General features: G+C 41.6%; 1 protein-coding gene across 3 annotated transcripts in view; it reads right to left on the bottom strand.

The window, feature by feature from the left end:
• LOC144506594 (E3 ubiquitin-protein ligase DZIP3-like) overlaps positions 1-23,037 on the bottom strand; it is a 144,215-nt gene that overhangs the window by 43,795 nt on the left and 77,383 nt on the right. For all 3 annotated transcript variants that reach the window (XM_078232930.1, XM_078232933.1, XM_078232931.1), the window contains 7 exons: positions 22,724-22,887; positions 19,683-19,736; positions 19,011-19,160; positions 12,606-12,745; positions 7,509-7,577; positions 1,825-1,921; positions 610-713 (listed from right to left, as the gene is read on the bottom strand). In XM_078232930.1, the coding sequence (XP_078089056.1) occupies positions 610-713; positions 1,825-1,921; positions 7,509-7,577; positions 12,606-12,745; positions 19,011-19,160; positions 19,683-19,736; positions 22,724-22,887 (778 nt within the window). The remainder of the gene's footprint in view (positions 1-609; positions 714-1,824; positions 1,922-7,508; positions 7,578-12,605; positions 12,746-19,010; positions 19,161-19,682; positions 19,737-22,723; positions 22,888-23,037) is intronic.

The following is a 23,037-nucleotide window of genomic DNA, read 5'->3' as shown; positions in this document are numbered from 1 at the left end:
CTCTCTGGAATTCTCTATTGCAGATGGATTTAGATGCTCAGTCATTTGAGGTTAATTGGAGCTAAGATCAGTAGATTTTTGGGTACTAAGGGAACTAAGGTGGGCGGGTGGGAAAATGGAAGTTGAAATTGAGGATCAGCCAAGATTATATGAAAGGGCAGAGCAGGTTTGAGGGGCACTATAGACTATTCCTGCTTCTAGTTCATGTTTTTAAACAACATGCATCAAAGTGCATTGAAAGGCATTTGGCAAAGGCAGACAAAGAACTGTCCAAGGTCCAAAACCAAAACAGATTTTACATTCGGTGGGTAAGCAAAAAATAGCCTAAAACCTGTTTGAGGATCCTTTTGCAGAAGTGGGCTGCCTTGGATTGTGTTAAGAGAAACATGATCTGTGTGCAGCCTACCCAATGGTCCTTAATGGAACCAAAAATGAGATGCTCTCCTGAGAACCAAAATTAAAAACAAATGATTGCCAGAACTATCGAGAGTTAAGTTTTAAACTGCTGTTTGTTAATTTGATAAGGGCATTAATTAATAAGGCAAAGATTCTTCTTATTTATATGTAATAAAGTGCCCAGCGAGTCAAATTAAAATGAAATAAACATACCCCCTCATCTTATCCCCAAGCATGCTCAGCTGATGTTCCGTCTCCAGCAAGGCATCTTCCAGGTTCCTGAGTAAGAAATCTCTGCGCATCTCCAGCAAAAGACTCTGCCACAAAAACATAACCTCTTCAGTATGTATTCCTTCACTTCAACTTTAGTTCAAGTCTACCTTTCTAAAGAACATAACTACAAATCACAGTTCGGCAGTGAATCAAGCGAATATTACCTACCCTGATACATGTTAAGATAATCAAGAAAGTATTTCATTTTAAAATGTGGCGAGGGCACAGAGTGTACCCGAGCGGAGGACTTCAATATCCATCACCAAGAGTGCACAACTTACCGACCTGGCTGAGTCCTAAAGGACGTGGTTGCTAGACTGGGTCTGTGGCAGGTGTGTGAGGGAGCCAGAGGAAAAACCTACCTGACCTTATTCACACAAATCTACCTGTCATAGTTGTATCTACCCATGACAGTATTGGTAGGAGTAACCACTGCACAGTCCTTGTGGAGATAAAATCCCGTCTTCACAATGAGCTAACCCTCCATCATATTACGTGGCACCACCACCGTCCTAGATGGGATAGATTTCAAACAGATCTAGCAACTCAAAACTGGTCATCCATGAGGCGCTGTGGGCCAAAAGCAGCAGCAGAATTATATACAAAGACATGCAGTGACCTCATGGCCCGGCATGTCCCTTACTCCACTTTCCTCACAGCATTGTGAGTGTACTTACACCACATAGGCTGCAGTGGTTCAAGATGATGGCTCACCACAACTTTCTCAAGGGCCATTAGTGATGGGTAATAGAGGCTGACCTAGCCAGCGATGGCCACATTGTGTGAAAAAATAGAAACCACAATACTTTTCCTTAAATGTTTTACATTGTTCTGTAAAAGGTAAGTTTTGCTGCATGTTACAGTAAATCAAAGAGAAGCTGCCGATAAACATAACTTACTGATAGGATAACAATTACATTGTTAGCAATGTTCCACAAATTCAGAAACAAACTACCACATCAGCCACCAGTCAATACTAGAGTGAAGAAATAGAAACAAAAGTTGTTTTTCAAGCCATAATGCTATATCATCTGATCATCTGTTGACACCCTTGATTTAAGTTGAAATGGAGACAGATGCAGCATTAAAAGATAATATCCAAGTATCACTAAGTACCCATCAACAAATCTGTGCAAGTGTAACCAGACTTCTCACCTCCTGGCTGATTGCTTTCCTTATACTCTCCACTTCATTTTGTTGGGCAATTGCAAGCTCTTCCTCCAGCTGTGGCTTTTCATGGCGCCATTGTTCTCTGTGAAAATGCCAACAGTACTTAAAATATTTTATGCTGCAAAGTTATAAATGGATTACTGTCCCCGACTCAATGTTGGTAACTCAGATACTGCACTCATCAAAGGTGGATGCCACAAGGGACAAGACAGGTCAAACAGTTCTAATAGATCAGTCTGATATGAAGTTAAATTGAAGTTTCATCCATATTAGCAACTTAATTTACACACAGCCAGACAGATATGAAGCTGCATGACCTCCACTAAAAATATTTATGCAAAGTGACATATTTTCGATCATCTTTGATAATATATACTATTCTAAAACAAAGTGAAATGGTCCAATGATGTTTTGGTCGTACACAACTTATTTTTTCCCCCAACAGTTGTGCGGTACCAATTACACGGTAACACGTACAATCGCCTCCATCGATAACCTTGGGAAAATCAGAGGGTCAGACTTTTCAGTGGAGTTTGAAAGATATGAATTTTGTACCTTCATAATCTATCACTGGTTTGAAATAAAAGGGTAAATTGATTGGACGACAGGAAAATTGGGGGCACCACTAATCAAATTCTGTCGGACTCCGATTTGTACTCCAGCGAGCAAGGCTGAGCCTTGTGGTTAAAAAACACAAGTGCACTTAGGCATGTAGTACTACATGTTCTGATCATTCATTACCAAAGGTTAGAAAAGTTGGCTGTGCCTTAGCAGTGATGGTATGTTTGAAAGTGGTAGCTTTTTGTACTCCTCTAAGACATACATGACGCAGATTATTAAAATTACATACTTCTTACTACTTAAAATATCACATATCTGCCATGTTGGATCTCTTTCTCACTAGTCCTTTCTAATAATGTCACTTGTAGGAAGTTTCAGGAAGTTCCATTCCTTTGAATAGTGTCTGCAATTTGAGATCAGTCTGACAACTTATGAAAAGCTGCCTGATTCTGACAGAAAAAGCTACCGGTTGAATACACTACATATTTAACTAGTAGCACGTGTATTTCTAATTGTATTTGTGCAGAAACTAGAGAAACACTCGGAATAATCAGTTTCCTTTTTTAAAAAAGATTTATATCATAATTCATTTACACTTGTTATTTCCAATTGAACTTGTCTCCTATCAGATATAACTCTTGCAATCTATAGCTCTGAAACTGCAGGTGAAAGATAATGCAGACCAGTTATTTCAGGATAATAGCAGCATCTTGTATTTATATAGAACCTTTAACTTCAATAATATGTTGCCAAGTGCTTTAGAGGCGACATTATGAAACAGACACCAAGGCACCTCAGGAGATAATGGAGCAGAGTCCAAAATCTTGGACAAAGAGGTAGGTTTTATTAAGCCTTAGGAGGAAAGAGAAGTAGAGAGGATGGCAGAGTTACAGAATTGTTACAGTGCAGAGGAGGTCAATCAGCCCACTGTGTCTGCACGGCTCTCTCTCTCGCCAATTCACTGAGTGTCATGCTTCTCCGATCTCCCTGTAACTGCACATTCCTCTTTTTCAGATAACAGTCTAATTCCCTTCTGAATGCTTCAATTGAATCCACCTCCACCACGCTCTCAGTCAGCGCATTCCAGACTTTAAAACTCACTGCATGAAGATGTTTTTTCTCATGCTGCCTTTGCTTCTTCGGCTAATTACTCTAAATCTGCGCCCCCTTGTTCTCGATCCTGTCATGAGTTTTCCCCCTATCCACTCTGACCAGCCCCCTCATGATTTTGAATAAATCTATCAAACCTCCTCTCAACCTTCTCTTCTGAACATCTCCAATCTATCTTCAGTAGCTGAAGTTCCTCACCCGTGGAAACATTCTTGTGAAGCTTTTCTGCACATTTTTCAATGCCTCACATCCTTCCGAAAGTACTGTGCCCAGAACTTTTTTTAAAATTCATTTACAGGATGTGAGCTGCGCTGGTTAGGCAAACATTCATTACCCATCCTAACTCGCCCTTCAGAAGGTGTTGCCCGAGGGTTGCCTTTTTGAACCGCTGCAGCCCATATGGTGTAGGTACATCCACAGTGGTGTTAGGAAGGGAGTTCCAGGACTTTGACCCAGCGACAGTGAAGAAACAGTGTTATATTTCAAAGTCTGGATGGTGAGTGGCATGGAGGGGAAGTTCCAGATGGTAGTTTTCCCACATATCTGCTGCCCCTGTCCCTCTAGGTGGTGAAAGTTTCAGGTTTAGAAGGTGCTGTCTAAAGAGTCCGAAGAAGCAAAAGCAGCATGAGAAAAAACATCTTCATGCAGTGAGTTTTAAAGTCTGGAATGCGCTGACTGAGAGCGTGGTGGAGGTGGATTCAATTGAAGCAATCAGAAGGGAATTAGACTGTTATCTGAAAAAGAGGAATGTGCAGTTACAGGGAGATCGGAGAAGCATGACACTAAGTGAATTGGTCATCCAGAGAGCTGCAGTGCATCTTTTATATGACATGCACTTCTGCAACTATACGTTGGTGGTGGAGGCAGCAAGTGTTTTTGTGGAAGGGATGCCAGTCAAGTGTGCTACTTTATCCTGGATGGTGCCAAACGTCCTAAGTATTGTTAGAGCTGCACTCACTCTGGAAAAGGGAGAATATTCCATCACACTCCTGACTGTAGATAGGTTTTTGGGAGTCAGGAGGTTAGATATTTGCTACAGGATTACTAGTCTCTAACCACTCTTGTAGCCACATTATTTATATGGCTAGTGCAGTTGAGTTTCTGGTCAATGGTAACCCCCAGGATATTGATATTGGGGGATTTGGTGATGGTATGCCATTGAATGTCAATGGACACTATACTCCAGCTGAGGCCCGACTAGTGTCTTGTGCAATTTCAACATAACCTCCTTTCTGTTGTATTTTATGTCCCTATTAATAAGCCTAGGATACTGTATGCTTTATTGACCACCATCTCATCTATCCTGCCAGCTTCAATGACTAATCCACATTTACAGCCGGGTCCCTCTGCTCCTGCAGCCCTTCCCTTAATTTTATATTGTCTTTGTTCTTCCTACCAAAATGAATTATTTCTCTGCATTGAACTTCACTTGCTACCTGTCCACCCATTGTGCCAATTTATCCTTCTGAAGTTCTACATTGTGAACGTAGCCCAGTCCATCACGCAAACCAGCTTCCCATCCATTGACTCCGTCAACACCTTTTGCTGCCTTGGAAAAGCAGCCAGCATAATCAAGGACCTCACGCACACCGGACATACTCTCTTCCACCTTCTTCCTTCGGGAAAAAGATACAAAAGTCTGAGATCGCATACCAACCGACTCAAGAATAGCTTCCTTCCTGCTGCCATCAGACTTCTGAATGGGCCTACTTTATATTAAGTTGATCTTTCTCTGTGACTGTAACACTATATTCTGCACCTCTCCTTTCCTTCTCTCCCATGCACTCTATGAATGGCATGGTTTGTCTATATAGCGCGCAAAAAACAATACTTTTCACAGTATCTCGATACATGTGACAATAATAAATAAAAATAAAATCACAGTTCAAAATACTTCAAAGTTTTGTATCATCTGCAAATGTTAAAATTGTGCCCTGTACACCAAGGTATAGGTCATCAATATACATCAGGAAGAGCAAGTGTCCCAACACCAGCCCCTGCAAACTCCATTTAAAACCTTCCTCCAGTCTGAAAAGCATCCATTAACCAGTACGCTTGGTTTTCTGTCACTTGGCCAATTTCATATCAATGCTGCTACTGTACTTTTATTCCATGAGCTCTAATTTTGGTCACCATGTTGGTTGTGCGGCACTGTATCAAATGACATGCAAGTCCACGTACACAACATTAACAGCAGTGTCCTCATCAGCCTTCTTTATTATCTCTTTAAAAAGCTTCAGCCAATTAGTTAAACACAATTTTCCCTCAAGAAATCCATGCTGGCTTTTCTTATTTAAGTAAGCGCCCAGAAGTTTGTGACTTTTAATTTTGGCCCCAGTAATTGGTTCTAGAAATTTCCCAATCACCAAAGTTCATTTGACTGGTCATTGGTTGCTGGGCTTACTGTTACAGCGTTTTTTGAACAAGGGTGTAACATTTGCAGTTCTCTATCCTATTCAGTACCCATATCTGAGGAAGACTGGAAAATTCTGGCAATTTCCAGTCCAACTTCCCTCAGTATCCATTGAAGGAAGCATCTAATCTGGTCTGGTACCTAATCATCTTTAAGTACAGACAACCCATTTAATAGCTCCTCCTCATCAATTTTTAACCATTCTAGCATCTGAATTATCTTCACTTTCACCTTGGCCTAATCTTTTCCTTCGTAAAGAAAGATGCAAAGTATTCACTTAATACCTCAGCCATGCCTGCTGCATTCATGTATCCAGAGTTCCCTGGATTTGTTTGCCCTCCCTTTCCCTTCTGAGGGACTATAACTTGACTGTGCCAGAATCCGCTCAAAGATAGTCCATTGTTCAGTTACCTTTTTTCCAACCGATCTTTCATAGAATCATAGAATTCCTACAGTGCAGAAGGAGGCCATTTGGCCCATCGAGCCCATGCTGATAGCAATCCCAACCAGGTCCTATCCCCATAACCCCAAGCATTTACCCTTCTTGTCCCCCTGATACTAAGAAGGAATTTATCATGGCCAATCAACCTAACCCACACATCTTTGGAGTGTGGGGAAACCCACGCAGACATGGCAAGAATGTGCAAACTCCACAAAGACAGTCACCCGAGGCCGGATTTGAATCCGGGTCCCTGGCGCTGTGAGGCAGCAGTGCTAACCACTGCGCCACCGTGCCATCCCTCTTTGCCTACAATTTATTTAGCCCAGATCTGTCCTTACCCCATTGAAGTTGGTTTTCCCGTTTAGGGATTAGGGCAGGATTTCTTCCCAGCTGAGGGCATGGCTACCTACGATGACCATTAAAAATATTTTATAATAGTGACAATTAGAAATACAATGCATTGCTGATAAAATATTCCACTGATTTTTGTCGCACTGTTAGTCTAGAGAAGGGATGGATCAACTTATGACTGGCTAGCTGTATATAGCAAAAATGTGCCTCTCTGAATCTTTTGTTTAGCTGCAATGCCTACGCGCACAGTTTCGATGTGAGGAATGGAGAATAACAAAGGACACTATCAGCCACCACAAAACAGGCAACCTATCTTGCATTCTGCTACATTTAAATCTAAATGTTTTGACTTCACTGTAATTTTACGACTGGATGTGCATGAAGAATCACTGTCCTTGGCTATGTTGCACTACTAAAGGAGGTTTCTCTTTTAAAAGAATAAGCCTTCATTCTTTTTATAATTCATGTACACATTCTTGGGAAAATTGTTTCAATTGCTCCACAACAAACCTTCCACCATTTCTTTCCCCGCCTGAACATATGTTTTTTCTTTTCTGGGGGCAGAGAGAAAAAGGGGCTGCATGGACAAGTTGGGCCAAAGGGCCTGTTTCCATGCTGTAAACCTCGATGACTCTATGGTTCTTGAACCTCAAAAGTTCAACTAGCCTTGTCTAGAGTATAGATTTACCCTGGATTACTACATAAGTTCAAACTCATTTCTGTTCACTGCAGGAGAATTACCAACAATATTTTAAAATTACTAGCTTTAAAGGGTTAAAATACAGTACTTACTGTTCATTTTGCTGCTCTTTTCTTAATCTCTCAATTTCCTCAATCTTGTCATTTATTGATTTCTCATATCTGAAAAAATAATGAAGTGCATAAGAAATCCCCACAAAAACCCCTGGAGAATTCTGAAATATCTATATCTTAACATATTTAACAGCTTTGTGCCTCGGGTATACAACTGGCATGCTGTGACTTACAAAGGCATCACAACTTGCATCATATACCCATTGGGCAAAGTTTTGCAACTGGCTGAAATAAATAATTCTTCCAAGGGGAGTTAGCATTTAATTATCACAGAGGTTGGCCTTTCTGTCTGCCTTCCCTTGCTGGCTCTTTGCTAGACAAATGAAAACTATTCTCACTGTGCCATGTCCTTATTATCTTAGATTGCACTATTCCGCAATTGAACAACTGGGGCTTGTTTTAGTTTTTAGCAATCACTGTTCATTTGTTTTGGAAAGGTAATAGTCAAATTTCATGGCCAAGTGTATAATTGTAATCCAGTTAAGGATGGCGTGTGGGTTTCCAAGGCAGGAATATCATTAAGCGCTGAAGAAGAGCAGCAGCCCCACTGTCGGAAGTCAGTGTTGTTGATGGAGGCGTGTGACAGAGAGAACCTTAAAGATGGAGGTGCCCTCTTAAAGCTTATAACATTTCTCCAATTAAAAACTGACCACTTTGAAGATTGGGAGGGGAAGGTTTAAAGAGTCAACTGGAGTTTTGTCCCCTTATCTGATGCTGGGTGGCCACCTCCATCCCCTGGCTGGATTCTGGCCACTGCGGATGACCCACCTGTCAATTGGAAAATTCCAAATGCCACTTGCAGGCGGGCAGCCATTTCTTACCCAAACTGGCATGTTCCAAAATGGGCTGTGGGTGGGAACATACCAGCAAACTGATAATGGGTGTCAGTTAATTGTGGGCTTACCCGCCCCCTCATGCAATTGAAAATTCTGCAATATGCGAGAATTAAAAACAATTGTTGATTACTCACATATTTATCATGTTTTTGTGGTCTACAGATTTCAGAATGTGCATTAAGTCGAGAGGCGGATGCAATGAATTTCTTCATCATAATTTTAATTCATTTCTCAAGAGAAGCTGAATGTTGAAACGACCTCTAACTACCACTTCTATCACTTATGTTATTTTGTCAGTTGAAACAGCTTCAGCCTTGATTTTTTTTCCTGAGGTTATGGCAATAGTTTGATTCTGCAAACATTCCATCAACTAACTGGGTAGCATGAATTGTTGGATTAAATCTGACTAGGTTAGACTCTCCTATTTATTGACTACAGCTCAACCTTCAACACCATTAATCCCACGAAACCCATCTCCAAACTCCGTGGCTTGGGCGGTGGGAGGTGTCCAGATCACCAACAACCTGTCCTGGTCCCCCCATGCCGACACTATAGTTAAGAAAGCCCACCAACGCCTCTACTTTCTCAGAAGACTAACAAAATTTGGCATGTCAGCTACGACTCTCACCAACTTTTACAGATGCACCATAGAAAGCATTCTTTCTGGTTGTATCACAGCTTGGTATGACTCCTGCTCTGCCCAAGATCGCAAGGAACTACAAAAGGTCGTGAATGTAGCCCAATCCATCACACAAACCAGCCTCCCATCCATTGACTCTGTCTACACTTCCCGCTACCTCAGCAAAGCGGCCAGCATAATTAAGAACCCCACGCACCCCAGACATTCTCCCTTCCACCTTCTTCCTTCGGGAAAAAGATACAGAAGTCTGAGGTCACGTACCAACCAATTCAAGAACACCTTCTTCCCTGCTGCTGTCTGACTTTTAAATGGATTTACCTTGCATTAAGTTAATCTTTCTCTACACCCTAGCTATGACTGTAACACTACATTCTGCACTCTCTCATTTCCTTCTCTATGAACGGTATGCTCTGTCTGTGTAGCCCGCAAGAAACAATACTTTTCACTGTATGCTAATACATGTGACAATAATAAATCAAATCAAATCAAATCTTCCAAGATCTATTTCAACTGACTTTGCAGATATCCAGTTATGCCTTTTCTTATAGGAAATAGGGTAGCTATTCCTCGCTCAAGCCTTTTCTCTGTTCAGGGACTCATTGGTTAACTTGTAAACCAAACTGTTCGTTGAGACCAAGTCTGAGGAAGACAAACCTTTACGTCTCTGAAGCAAGATAATGAATTTTTTATTTCCCCTTGTTATTATGAAAAACAGTAATTATTGTTGGCTTATTATCAATCTTCTCTTTGCCTCAGCTACTGCAAGGAGGGTTTTAATCTGTGTCAAATCACCTCATTTTTAAACACAAGATTTGCATACAACTCAGAATTGTCAGACCCTCACACCACCTGAATGACATTCTGATTTTAACTCCAATATACAGGCTATCCTGCGTTCCTACTTAGTTTGACTGACAATTGAACACTGCCAATTTACAATCCCCCCCACACCACTTTACTGGACAAAGTATCTGGTAGTTACATGCATATCCATCACAGGCAAAACATCTATGTTACGCAGAAACTGGATCAAAAGAAGTTCGATGCTGCAAACATTCCATCAACTGACTGGTAGCATGAATTGTTGGATTAAATCTTACTAGGTTAGACTCTCTTCCAAGATAGAATCATAGAATCCTACAGTGCAGAAAGAGGCCATTCGGCCCATCGAGTCTGCACCAACCACACAGACAGCGACCCGAGCCGGGAATCGAACCCAGGCCCCTGAAGCAGCAGTGCTAACCACTGTGCTACTGTGCCGCCCAGATCTAACTCAATTGACTTTACAGGTATCCAGTTATGCTTTTTCTCACAGGAAATAGGGTAGCTATACCACTTTCTGACAGTAAACCTGGGATTTCACCCCATATACAATGTGGTGGAAAGAAAAAGAACTTATGGAACATTGATAAAATAGTTTAATTTTTACCAGTCAAGTTTCACATTGTGTTCTGGAAATCTTACTTTCCCAGTCTGGATTATTTAAATCAGTATTTTTTGGTAATTATGCAGTTAAACGAATAAATTAATTAGTGCTGCAGATTAAAATTTTAATTAATTTAATTTTTTTTCCTTTTCTATAATTTCTTTCTCAATTCAATCTTCTACTTTCTACTTCATTTTCAGTACCTGATTTGACACTGGATGAAATATCTTAATTGATACTTCTTAGTTCTGATCATGTTGCTCAATGATAGTTCTTCAATCTATTTCTGTTACAGCTCTACAGTTGCTTGTCTTGTTCAGATAGGTTTCACTGAGAGGATGCTGTGCTTTTTTAATGGTTGATGCAAAGCATAATATGACTAGAACAAGTCAACATGGGGTTACAAAAGGGAAATCCTGTTTGACAAATATATTAGAGCTTTTGAGAATGTAATTAATAGGGCAGATAAACACTGGTACTCTACATCTACTGGTTCCCCAGTGGATATAGAGTAGCTGGACTTCCAAAGGCATTTGATAAGGTGCCAAACAAAACGTTAATAGGCAAGATATGGACTCATGGAATTGGGGATAATATTTTAACAAGGATAGAGGATTGGTTTACAGATAGAAAGCAGAGAGTGGGCATAAATGGGGCAGCTGTTCAAGTCGGCAGGCTGTGAATGGTGGAGTGCCACAAGGATCAGTGCTGGGGCCTCAGCTATTTACAATCTACATTAATGACTTAGATGAAAAGACAAAGAGTGATATATCAAAGTTTGATGAGGATACCAAGCGAGCTGGGAAACTAAGTTCTGGGGAAGAAACAGATAATCTGTCTATCTACTTGCAGCCTAAGTGAGAGGACAAGATGGCAAATGGTGTAAAATGTAGGCAACTGCGAATTCATTCACTTCGATCACATGAATAAAAAAGCAGAATATTATTTAAAAGGTCTCAGAGTACTGAAGATCTATGTGGGCTGGGAGGTGGAAATAATTATTGCTCAAAAGTATTGAAGAGACAGAAGGGTAATGAATATCTTAGGGGATGAACAAATTTCACTCTGAAATCAATCTTGACAATGCCTAGAAACCCAGTTGAAAATGTCTTGCTTTTTACTGTAAAACACATCATTTTGGTACTGGGTATTGGAGGAGTGACACAAAACAGTGAACTCACCCAGTGTGTAGGGATTCATTCTTTCTAAGATGCACAACGTGAATGAAAATCCACTTTTAGTTAAGTTACAAAGTACAGAATAAGGGCAGGCCATTCAATATGTCAACCCTGTTCACTCTAATGTGTAAAATTACATGTGGGCAAGAACATGGAAGTCCTTCCACTGAAGTTTGGCGAGTGAGCCCCCAGTTGGGCAGGTTATGCATTGCTGCCACTTCCTGCAGCCAGCAACAACATCAAAAATATACAATTCAGCTTCAAGGTAGCCCCTTATAGCATTTGGCAGAAAAAAGCTGGCATGCAGATCTAGATTATAATAAATCAGTACCAACCTATCTGACGCCTAAATCAGGTGTTAAAAGTAATCACATTTCATAAATGTGTTGGTTGAAAAATCAAGTGGGTGAACAACACTCTCATATGATTATGGTGAGGGGACTTTTGATGTGGTCAATAACTTGTCTGGAATAAATATAATTGCTGCCAGTTTTCCCCACTCTGCAGTTGTATTTGTTGCAACCTCTATTTCCTTGTCATGGTGGTGAGACACAATTCTGCGGGACAAAGAAACACCTGCATAACTTTTGTTCACGTCTCAGTTAAATGATTCTGAAAAAGGTTCTAAAATTTGAGAAAATTTAAACATTTGAGACAGAATAAAGTTTTGTGCAAGTCAATACCTACATTGTTGATTGCATGTAGTCTTTTGCATGTGTAATTATTAATTTTGTACATTCTCTATTCACTAATTTTATCTTGAACTACACGATCCAACAGCAAAGCACTCTCCACCTTTTGGTAGAGGCAAGATTACATGTTGCAAGCTGGCGTAAAAGAGTAATTGTTAATTGTGTGGCAAGTTATTCTCTTTTACTTAAACCGCACAGCACTTTGACACACAGAGGGGAGGAAAGTTGGGAAACAGCTCAAATTTTAACAGTAATAATTGTTACAGCCAATGCACAAATGCACTCTATTTAAATGCTATAGTACCCTTCAAATTGAGATTTTTTGACTCTAATTTGTTCTTTGACTTTCATTATCTGCGTTTGATGATTTTTCTGTTCCTGGAGCAACCTGTAAGATTCCTCCTGGAGATGATGCTGGATGCTTACAATTTCTTGCTGGAGGCCCTGAGGGATAAAGAAAATTGTCTTTTAAATAAGTACATTAAGATAATCTGTAATTGAAACATGAACATTCTTGCAGAAGCGAGTGATGAGGGTGGCCAAAGATAAAAACTTCTGAAAATTAATGGCCAAAAGTTTTGCGAAAGAATAAATATAATTATAGCACTTTTTTATTATTTGTAGTGAAATGTTTCTAGATTACTTAAGACGGATAAAACTATTGAACTACAAGTGGGTCATGAGTTTTTGCTTCGTTTCTTTTCAACTATTATCAAGACTGTGGACCGATACCATTATTCTCAGTTCCCAGGACAAACTCAGTTCCACAGCCATTGATTTCATCCTTCTGTGAGGCTTGAACCAGTCTGTTCTGACCCCACGATGAGCTTGTGACCAAATATCTGCGTAATCATTCAGTTTGCCTATTTCCACCTCTGTAACACTGCCAATCTTTACCCCAGCTTCAGCTCATCTGCTGCTGAAACCATATTCCATGTCTTTAGTTACCTATGCATTTGACTATTCCAGCAGAGTCCTGGCCAGCCTCCCCCATTCTCACCCCTGTAAACTTGAAGACATCCAAAACTCTGCTGCTTGCATTCTTAATCACACTAAATCCTATGCCCCTATCATCCCTGTGCTCGCTGACTTACACTGGGTCCTGGTTAAGCAACACCTCTACTTTAAAATTCTCATCCTTGTTTTCAAATCCCTCCATGGCTGGACCCTCCCTACCTCTACAACGTTCGCCAGCTCTGGAACCCTCTAAGATATTTGCACTTTTTAGATTCTGGCCTCTTGAACATTCCTGATTTAAATTGTTTCACCGTTGGTGGCCAGGTCTTCAGCTGGCTCTGGAATTCCCTCCATAAAGCTCGCTGCCTCTCCTACCTCACTCTCTATTTTTAAGAGACTCCTTAATACCTAATTCTATGACCAAGCATTTGGTCATCATATCTAAGATCTCCTTCTGTGGCTCAGTTTTATTTTAATGTTCCTGAGAAGCACCGAGGGTGTGTTATTACATTAAAGCCCCTTTATAAATACATATCACTGCACTGTATACAAGAATGTTGAACCACTGGGACTGATTTCTCCAAACATTGTGGCAGCCACTATCTCCAAACTAATTCAAGCCACATTCCTAAAATTAATATTTTTGTCTCAGTTGGAAGGTTTTCTAACTACAAACTGGGCACGCTGTCAACACAATTGTTTATGCTAATTTTCAGTGATGCTGGTCAATAAAGCTAAGCAGTTTTAAAGAATACAGAGATTAGGGCACAAGTAGAGAAAATTCCTACAATCAAGTGCAGCACAACCAAGAGAATGAGCTTGCCACATAAAAGTTCAGCAAAGCAGTCCCAATTCCAACTTCACACATACTGGTCTGAGAGAGAGATAGAGAGAAAGAGAAAGAGAGAGGGGGGCTATCAGGTCAAGGATTCACAACAGGCTGAAAAGGGGCTTTCACCAGTCTTTGCCAATAGGGAGTCTGGAGTCATTGGCGAAAAGATAAAAATGTTTGCCCAGGGCAGGCCTGATCTGGAGAGCAAGTACAACTAGCAGGAGAATAGGGAAAATTAGAGTTACACAATTGTACTTATGCACAGTGTTTGCGGACTGCGATCTCTGGAAGCTGGCTGCCAGCCAGCTATCCAATTTCTTCCTTGTCGGCAGACGTGGTCGGGAATATCCCGCCTGTCTGGTTGTCTTGTGCACCAGGCCTGGTTTGATCTCAGAATTGGTCCCTCTGCTTTGTGACATTCACATGGTGCAGCTGACCCATCTTTCCTTACCTGGCAGCTCGCGCTCCAGAACAATGTCTGACAAAGACACGCAGTCAATACAATGGATAGAGGCAGGCGCACTGCACGCACTCATCCCCCTCCATCAGAATCAATGGCAAGCCTGTTCCCTTTCTAATGTTGCATTCTTAAGCTTGGAGACGTATTGTACTCTATCAAGATGTGTACAGTGCAATATATTTTAATTACCCTCTGAGGAGGCAAAGGTTAGAAAATAAATTAAAAGGACCTAATCCCATTATCAGAATTCTACCAAACGGTGCAATCTTTCATGTTTGCAGAAACAAAATATTCTGAAACAAAGGGTAGCATTCCACAAAAGAGGGGGAAAAAAGCATTTGCCCTTGAAAGTGATTAGCTCATGGAAACACGGCAGTGATCTGGAAGCACAATAAACACTTGCCTCATAGGTATGGGATCTCTGTATCCTAAGGCAAAGGTCAAATCCACAGCATACAAAATTTAGTCTGATAGCATTGCAATCATCTGGCCAACCATCTATTTTAATCCTTTTAACTTCTAATATTTAGCTTAATTGCAATTAGTTTCTGCTAATCCGGTGCAAGGCAGTACACAAAATTATGCCAGTGATGCAAATAATTAAAAAAGAAAACATGAAACACTTCCAGTGGAAGCATTACATTTATTTTCATTATATTTATTTAATTACAGAAAGGAGTTGAAAATTATCTTTAAAGCACTGTTCTGCACTGCATATAAATTTCAGATAATTGCCCAGGCCATCAAATCCATACGTTCCAAATGGTACCCATTTGAAATAAATTGTTGGGTAGGCTAATGGGTTTAATGGATGGTTAAGGCAGAAAACAAAATTAAATATTGATACCAAGCATCACTTTGTGCTCTTTGATAACTTAGCGATGTGAAATGGAGGATGTACTCTCATTAACAATTCCAGAAAATCTATTTTGATATTAAGCCCTTTCACTGGTTCATTACACTGATCACAGCAACAAAATTCCTTCTGCAAGAATGTGTTTCAAATTTCCAAATTCTTATTAAAAGTTGCTTCTTCTATTAAATGCTCGGGGTTGGAGGGGGGGGGGAGAGATTTCCTGGCATCCCCGTGGTTTGTTTCTCATGTGGTAGGGGGGGGTGGGGGGGGGGGGGGGAGGGTGCCATTCACCGGAATCGCCTGGAATTTCCCATTGACTGCATCCCACGCCGCCAGGAATCCTGCGGCGGTGTGCACCGTCACCGGGACCAGAAGATCCCACCGCAGTGAACAGCCAGGAAATTCCAGCCCACATTCCGATATTAGGGATTTTAAAATTTAAATTGTGGTCCATTATTGGCACACTGCTTTTTTATCTCTGCAACATGGATCTGGCTCCAGCCCAAATTTACTCTCCACTCACTTTCTGCTGATTCTAAGAGTACTTCATGACATTGGTGTGGGGAGTCTTGACACAGTTACTTAGTAGGTACGGGTAAACACCAGGGGCTGGATGTTTTGACGGGTTGGCAAGTCAGAGGGTGTGTGTTTCGGGGGGGGGGGGGGGGGAGATAGGCTTTAGAATTGTGAAACGGTCCTGGCACATACCCATCTGGCCCCTTCGCAATTGTACCAGCAGCGGGGAGCCATCAGTCCAGTCTGCCTGTGGAGACCAACTGAGGTCCATAAAGGCCAACTGTCGGTCATTCAAGGGTCTCCTCCCTTCGCTGTCTTGGGTTTACTCGTGTTAAGAGAAGCCCATGCCAAGTTTGCAGTCCAGCAGGTTTCACTGATCAGGCTGGTGGCCAGTCAAGGTGGGGTACCTACTTTTAGGCCTCCTGTGCCCATCAGAGGGTCCTCCTCACCTCAAGGTGTTCCCAACCCCACTTCCCATCTCCCACTGCCTAGTCCACTTTGGCCCCCACCTCCTCACCTGGACTTGCTAAACTGGCCTCAAGGAAACCCCCGACATACTTTAAAGTCCGAGTTCCATTGTCAACGCCTTCTTCAGCACTGACTGCAGTTCCAGCATGGTGCCACTCCTGGGACCAGGAAGCTGCCAACCATTTGATTGGTTGGCAATCTGAGGTGAGTCTTCCTCTCCAAGTGGAGGCAGTAGGCCAACTTCAAGCCATTTAACAGCCCAATGGCTGTTACGTGACTGAGGGGTGAGCTGGCCAAGTGGAAGTGGGTCTGCCCTGACATTTATGGGGGAGGGGACCCTGTAAAACTCAATCCCATAAAATAGCACAATTTTGCACAAACTGGTATTCAACTGAATTATTTCCTTCAGATAAGACATTAAACCAAGGCCCCTTCTGTCCTCTCAGGTAGATGTAAAAGACCGCATGACAAGTGTTCAAAGAGCCAGGGATGTTCTCCATGGTGTCGTGACTCTATTGTCCCTCAACCAACAATACCAAAACAATTTTTTTTCATACGTTTGTGGGAGCTTGCTGTGCATATATTGGCTGCCATGTTTCCCTACAACAATGATGGCATTTCCAAAGTATTGTATTAGCTGTAAAATACTTTGCAACATTCTGAGGTCATGAAGGACAATATTTAAATGCAATCTTTTTCTTTTTTCATTTATTGAAAGTACTATAAGATCCATTGTATGGAAATAAATAAGGTTCACCATGGTAGGCTTCTGCAGAAAATGCAGATGTATGGGATTGGGGGTGATCTAGGAAATTGGATCAGGAATTGGCTAGCGGATAGGAAACAGAGGGTGGTGGTTGATAGTAAATATTCATCATGGAGTGCGGTTACAAGTGGTGTACCTCAGGGATCTGTTTTGGGGCCACTGCTGTTTGTAATATTTATTAATGATCTGGATGAGGGTATAGTTGGGTGGATTAGCAAATTTGCTGATGACACCAAAGTCGGTGGTGTGGTAGACAGTGAGGAAGGGTGTCGTAGTTTGCAGGAAGACTTAGACAGGTTGCAAAGTTGGGCCGAGAGGTGGCGGATGGAGTTTAATGCGGAGAAGTGTGAGGTAATTCACTTTGGTAGGAATAACAGATGTGTTGAGTATAGGGCTAACGGGAGGACTTTGAATAGTGTGGAGGAGCAGAGGGATCTAGGTGTATGTGTGCATAGATCCCTGAAAGTTGGGAATCAAGTAGATAAGGTTGTTAAGAAGGCATATGGTGTCTTGGCGTTTATTGGTAGGGGGATTGAATTTAGGAGTCGTAGCGTTATGTTGCAACTGTACACAACTCTGGTGCGGCCGCACTTGGAGTACTGTGTGCAGTTCTGGTCCCCACATTACAGGAAGGATGTGGAGGCTTTGGAGAGGGTGCAGAGGAGGTTTACCAGGATGTTGCCTGGTATGGAGGGGAGATCCTATGAGGAGAGGCTGAGGGATTTGGGATTGTTTTCGCTGGAAAGGCGGCGGCTAAGAGGGGATCTTATTGAAACATATAAGATGATTAGAGGTTTAGATAGGGTGGATAGTGATAGCCTTTTTCCTCTGATGGAGAAATCCAGCACGAGGGGGCATGGCTTTAAATTGAGGGGGGGTAGTTATAGAACCGATGTCAGGGGTAGGTTCTTTACCCAGAGGGTGGTGAGGGATTGGAATGCCCTGCCAGCATCAGTAGTAAATGCGCCTAGTTTGGGGGCGTTTAAGAGATCCGTAGATAGGTTCATGGACGAAAAGAAATTGGTTTAGGTTGGAGGGTCACAGTTTTTTTTTTAACTGGTCGGTGCAACATCGTGGGCCGAAGGGCCTGTTCTGCGCTGTAATGTTCTATGTTCTATGTTCTATGTTCTATAAATAGCTCTGGTACAGATTTAGATTAATACACATAAACATAACAAAGCATAGTCAGATTTGATATGGACAGTAAGTTTATTTTCCTTAAAGAGCATTAGTGAACTAGTTAGCTTTATATAATGATGCACCTGTTTTATGTTACTGATAGCAAATACTAAAAAAACTAAATTCAAATTCTCAAATTGCCATTGAATGTCAAGAGGTGTTGGATAGACAGTTTCGTCAGAGAAGGTCATTGAGTGACATCTGTTGATTTTAACAAGCGCTTTTTCCTCGCACTTGGATGTTAGAGCGATATGATGCCACATGTGACGCCTAAACCTGGGTTAGTATTTAAATTAAGTAATTGTTCACATTCCAACATGCTCACTGATTAATCATTTTGGCACTAACACAAATTTCTACATCCTGCATTTGACTTGAAGCATTATATTGAATGTACCAGACATATCTTTGCAAACATAGGCACTTAAGGGGGAACTAGACAAACTTATGAGAAGAGATAGATTGTTACAATGTTGGATTAAATGAGAAAGGGGACTCATGTGGCCCATAAACACAACATGGACTGTTTGGGCCTAAAGGCCTGTTTCTGTGTTGTATATCCTATGCAATCGCAAAATGCAAAGCAAATGTCTTATTCCTTTAAACTAAAGCAACCCTGTAGCTTCATATTGCCCCGTCATGATACTTGTTTAATGATAAACATTAGGCACATACCACACACTGTTTCTCTTTCTCTTGGATTCTTTGTTTCCATGCTTTAATTTCAAGATGGCTTTCATTTTCTATTTGTTTGCAACTGTCACGCAGGTCCTCAATGGTATGTATCAATCCATTCCTCTCTTCCTCTATTTTCTTGAAAGTCTCCTACAGAGAAGAGTAGAACTTATTCTAATAAAAAGTTAATTGATTGAATTAAAATAACCCTTTATTTTGCAATTTTGAGAACTATGTATGAAATGTTATGAATGCGTTCTGTATGGATCAACAAGAGACAGATTTTAAATGCTTATCTTTTCCATCACACGGTACATTACACGGCAAAATGAGGCCATGTTCAAACTAAGTGACAAACAGTTGGATTATCTGTGTACTAATGGTGAGAGTGTTTTCTACTTCTCACTTGACCAATCCTCATGGCCTCTCTGGCCGTGGGTGGCAAAATAAGGGCAACTTTTGTGTTGCTCTCAATCCCCTGTGGGAACTGAGTTGAAATTATTGAACTCATTTCACATAGGACCCACAGAGAGAAGACTTCACATCAGTTTAAGGTGAATTCAAACTCATATTGCCAGGGAGAAAGAACAGCATGAAAACTGGGTTAACGAGAGTGGAGAAAGACAGCAAAAAACTGCATTGCGTTTCTAAAAAAGTAATTATTCAAACTACCTTGAAATCAACATCATCAGTGTTGACACAAGCATCAACCATTCCGTCCAAAATCTGCAAATTAAACAGAGCAACAAGTGAGAGAGCAACACAATATTTTTCACCTTTCTCTTCCAGCCCAGAAGTAGACACTACTTATTTTATAAATTAGCCCATTCCTTTGTTTATTCAGTTAATGATTTATTTGAACAATGGAATAAAATTGTACTTATGTAACATCTAAGCATATTTTAGAAGCATCACAAAGTACTTTGTGTTGTTACTATCGTTACATGGAATACCAGAACTGCCTGCTCTTTGAATAGTGCCATGGCATTTTAAACATCTAACTGAGCCACTGGAACAGATGGATTTAGGATGCAGTTTAACATCAGACTTAAAAGACCGCTCCCCTAAGAATGCAACACTGCCTCGGTACCCAACTGAAATGTCAGCCATAACAATGTATTGAAGTTCTGGACTAAAGTTTGAGCTCATAACTTTCTGACTTAAAGGCAAACCATGATATTACCTAAATTGAACCGACAACTCAGGACATGAGAGCATAAAAGCAAATTACTGTGAATGCTGGAATCCGAAACAAAAACAGAAAATGCTGGAAAACCTCAGGAGGTCTGACAGCATCTGTGGAGAGAGAATAGAGCCAACGTTTCGAGTCTGGATGATCCAAACTCTAAACGTTAGCTCCATTCTCTCTCCCCAGGACATGAGAGCAGTTGCCTAATTTAAGGCACATATTTTGGTGCAGATTATATGGATGGCATGGAAAGGAAAAATCTCTTAGCTGTGCTGAATATTGTTAATACAAACTAGGCAGACAACATTGATGATTTGTCAACCCACCTAATTAAATGAATTGGGGCACAAAAATAAATGAGTAGCAAAGCTGTCAAATGCAACAGCATAAAAACAAGTGTTCCCTTCATTATAAAGTACTGTCTGAAAGGATTAGCGCCAACACTGATGGGTCAGAATTACTTGGGTGCCACCTAATGGCAAAGGGCTTTATCTCCAAGGGTGAGTAAAAATAAAATGTACAATCCAACTGCACCAAGGATTCCTGTCAGTCATTCACTCCACATCATTCACGTGAAAAGGTTTGTCAGCTTTCCAGGATGGAGGAGGCAAGAATTCAGGAGGACAGATAAAAATATAAATCTAACAACATTCATGGGGTTAATACTGGAAACAGTAGCAGGACACTGGATTGCTATAGCTGCAACAACTATTAGAAGCTCAATATATCCAGGACAAGGCAGTTAGCTTCACTGCTTTCTCAACCACTGAATTCAGCATCCACGCCCGCTACCATAGGCTCATTATGGTTGCTGTATGCAGGACACACCGAAACCATTTGCCAAATTGACCTCAACAACATCTCCCAACCTCCCGACAATTACCACGACAAAGGATAAGACTGAAATTATCATAGACATCTTCAACTGCAGGCTCTTTACCAAGTCACAACTCATTCTGAGTTGGACACACATTGCTGTTCTCTAATTGTTGCTGGGACATCATTTGGAAATTCTCTATACTGCACTTAACACCACTGTGGAAGCACCATTACCGAAGACTCCAGTGGTTCAGCAGTACCTCCTGCCAACTAGAAATCCAGTGAGACTGGTGAACAAATTAACATATGTTTGGAAAATAACCTTCATGTACAACTTGCAATTATATGAGATTCTGCACCGATGAATCTTACACAAATGTCTTCGAAGTACACTGGGTGGAATTCTCCCAAAAAATTCTAAGTGCCGAATTTGCGTAAAAACTGGGTAAATCTCGCTGGTTTCTTTCTGCGGAAGTTTCAAAATGAATCTCCCACACTCTGTGCACTGCAGAGTGCACTAGTGTGATTCACGTGAAAAATCAGTGGATGAGCCCTATTCCCGCTGGAGAGGCTGGCAGCATAGCGCTGAGCGGGCCACTGTGCGTGCGCCAGTCTGTCAGAGCGGAGATTGGCACATGAGTAGTATCCCCGCACTGCCGGCCTCCTGATTGATGGCCAGCTCTGCGACCTTGCATCTCTGGCCGATTCCCGCCCCCCCCACAAACGGCCAGTCTCAACCGACTGCCTCGATCTCTCACTCCCCTACCCTGGCAGTCCCAATCTCTCTCTCTCTACCCCCCCACCCCGATCATTGGCCTCCCTCCCTCTGTCACCGCCGAGTGCAGAGTGGCAGTGGGACTCCCCACCCCCACTGATCTCCCCTCAGAGGCCTTGCCCCCATAGTGCCCTCCCCATTTGGCAGTGCCAAGGTGCCACCTGGGCATTGCCATTTTGCTCCCTTGAGGAGTGCCAGGGGGCCAGGCTGGCACCGCCAATCTAGCAATGCCCAGGAGGTACCCCCTGTACCCCCAACCTCCTGGAGGGCCTCCATGGCCCCCTTTCATTCCAGTGGGCTCGGGCCGCCAGCTCCCCGCTAGTGGTGAACTGTTGTAAGCCCTGTTGGAGTAAAACACTCCTGGACGGTGGGCAGGGAGACTCTAGCGGGCCCAGAGACTTCAGTCCTGGGCCCACTAATAAGATGCTAATCCTCATTTGAATAAATTATACAGCTCCATGCCAATTTCTGACGCAGAGCTGAAGGCACCAGAAATCTGGCGGCCAGTGACTCGCGGAGCCCAGCAGGAAGCCTATTAAGCAGCCTCTACTTGAGGTTCCCAGCCCACTGCGCTGCTTTATGCTCAACTCGCTGGTATTCACCCACCCACTTTTAAATTAACTCAATTATACACATGTATATAGATATATGGGTATAGCTTCAGCTATATGTGACCCCACAACGTTTACTCATTAACTGCAAATGTCAAACCAAGGCATCCATGTAACCTCCCATGCAATTAGATTACAACACTTTAAAATGAGAATATAATAAAGTGTAAAGTTTAATCATTAGTCACAAGTAAGGCTTACATTAACACTGCAAGAAATTACTGTGAAATTCTCCTATATATATCCCCTTATATATATATCCCATATAATGCAGCTGGCATTGATAAAGAAATAGGATTTCACACTGTAAGCTACTTACCTTGATCTGGCTCGTCTCCTCATTTTCAGGTTCATCTTCACTTCTATTGTTGGAGTCACATGATTCAGCTGGAGAAGTAGCAGAGACTAGAAATGGTGCAGGTACCCTCTGATTATCCTTGAGATCAGATGTAGTTGTTAAACTGCCCTGAGCTGGTTTCAAACCTAGCACCAAAACAGAAAAAGAAATTTGAAAAACAAATGAAAAACTTATATCAAAACTATACTTCACAGATTAAAACAAATATTATTTCCCAAGTCTTTGATTTAAAATGAACTCATGCTCTTTACTCCATAAAGGGTGGTAAGAGGAGA

This window comes from Mustelus asterias, chromosome 17 (genome assembly GCF_964213995.1).
Source record: "Mustelus asterias chromosome 17, sMusAst1.hap1.1, whole genome shotgun sequence".
Classification (NCBI taxonomy): domain Eukaryota; kingdom Metazoa; phylum Chordata; class Chondrichthyes; order Carcharhiniformes; family Triakidae; genus Mustelus; species Mustelus asterias.
The sequence above is the reverse complement of the archived record's forward strand: the minus strand, read 5'-3'. Positions and strand labels throughout refer to the sequence as shown.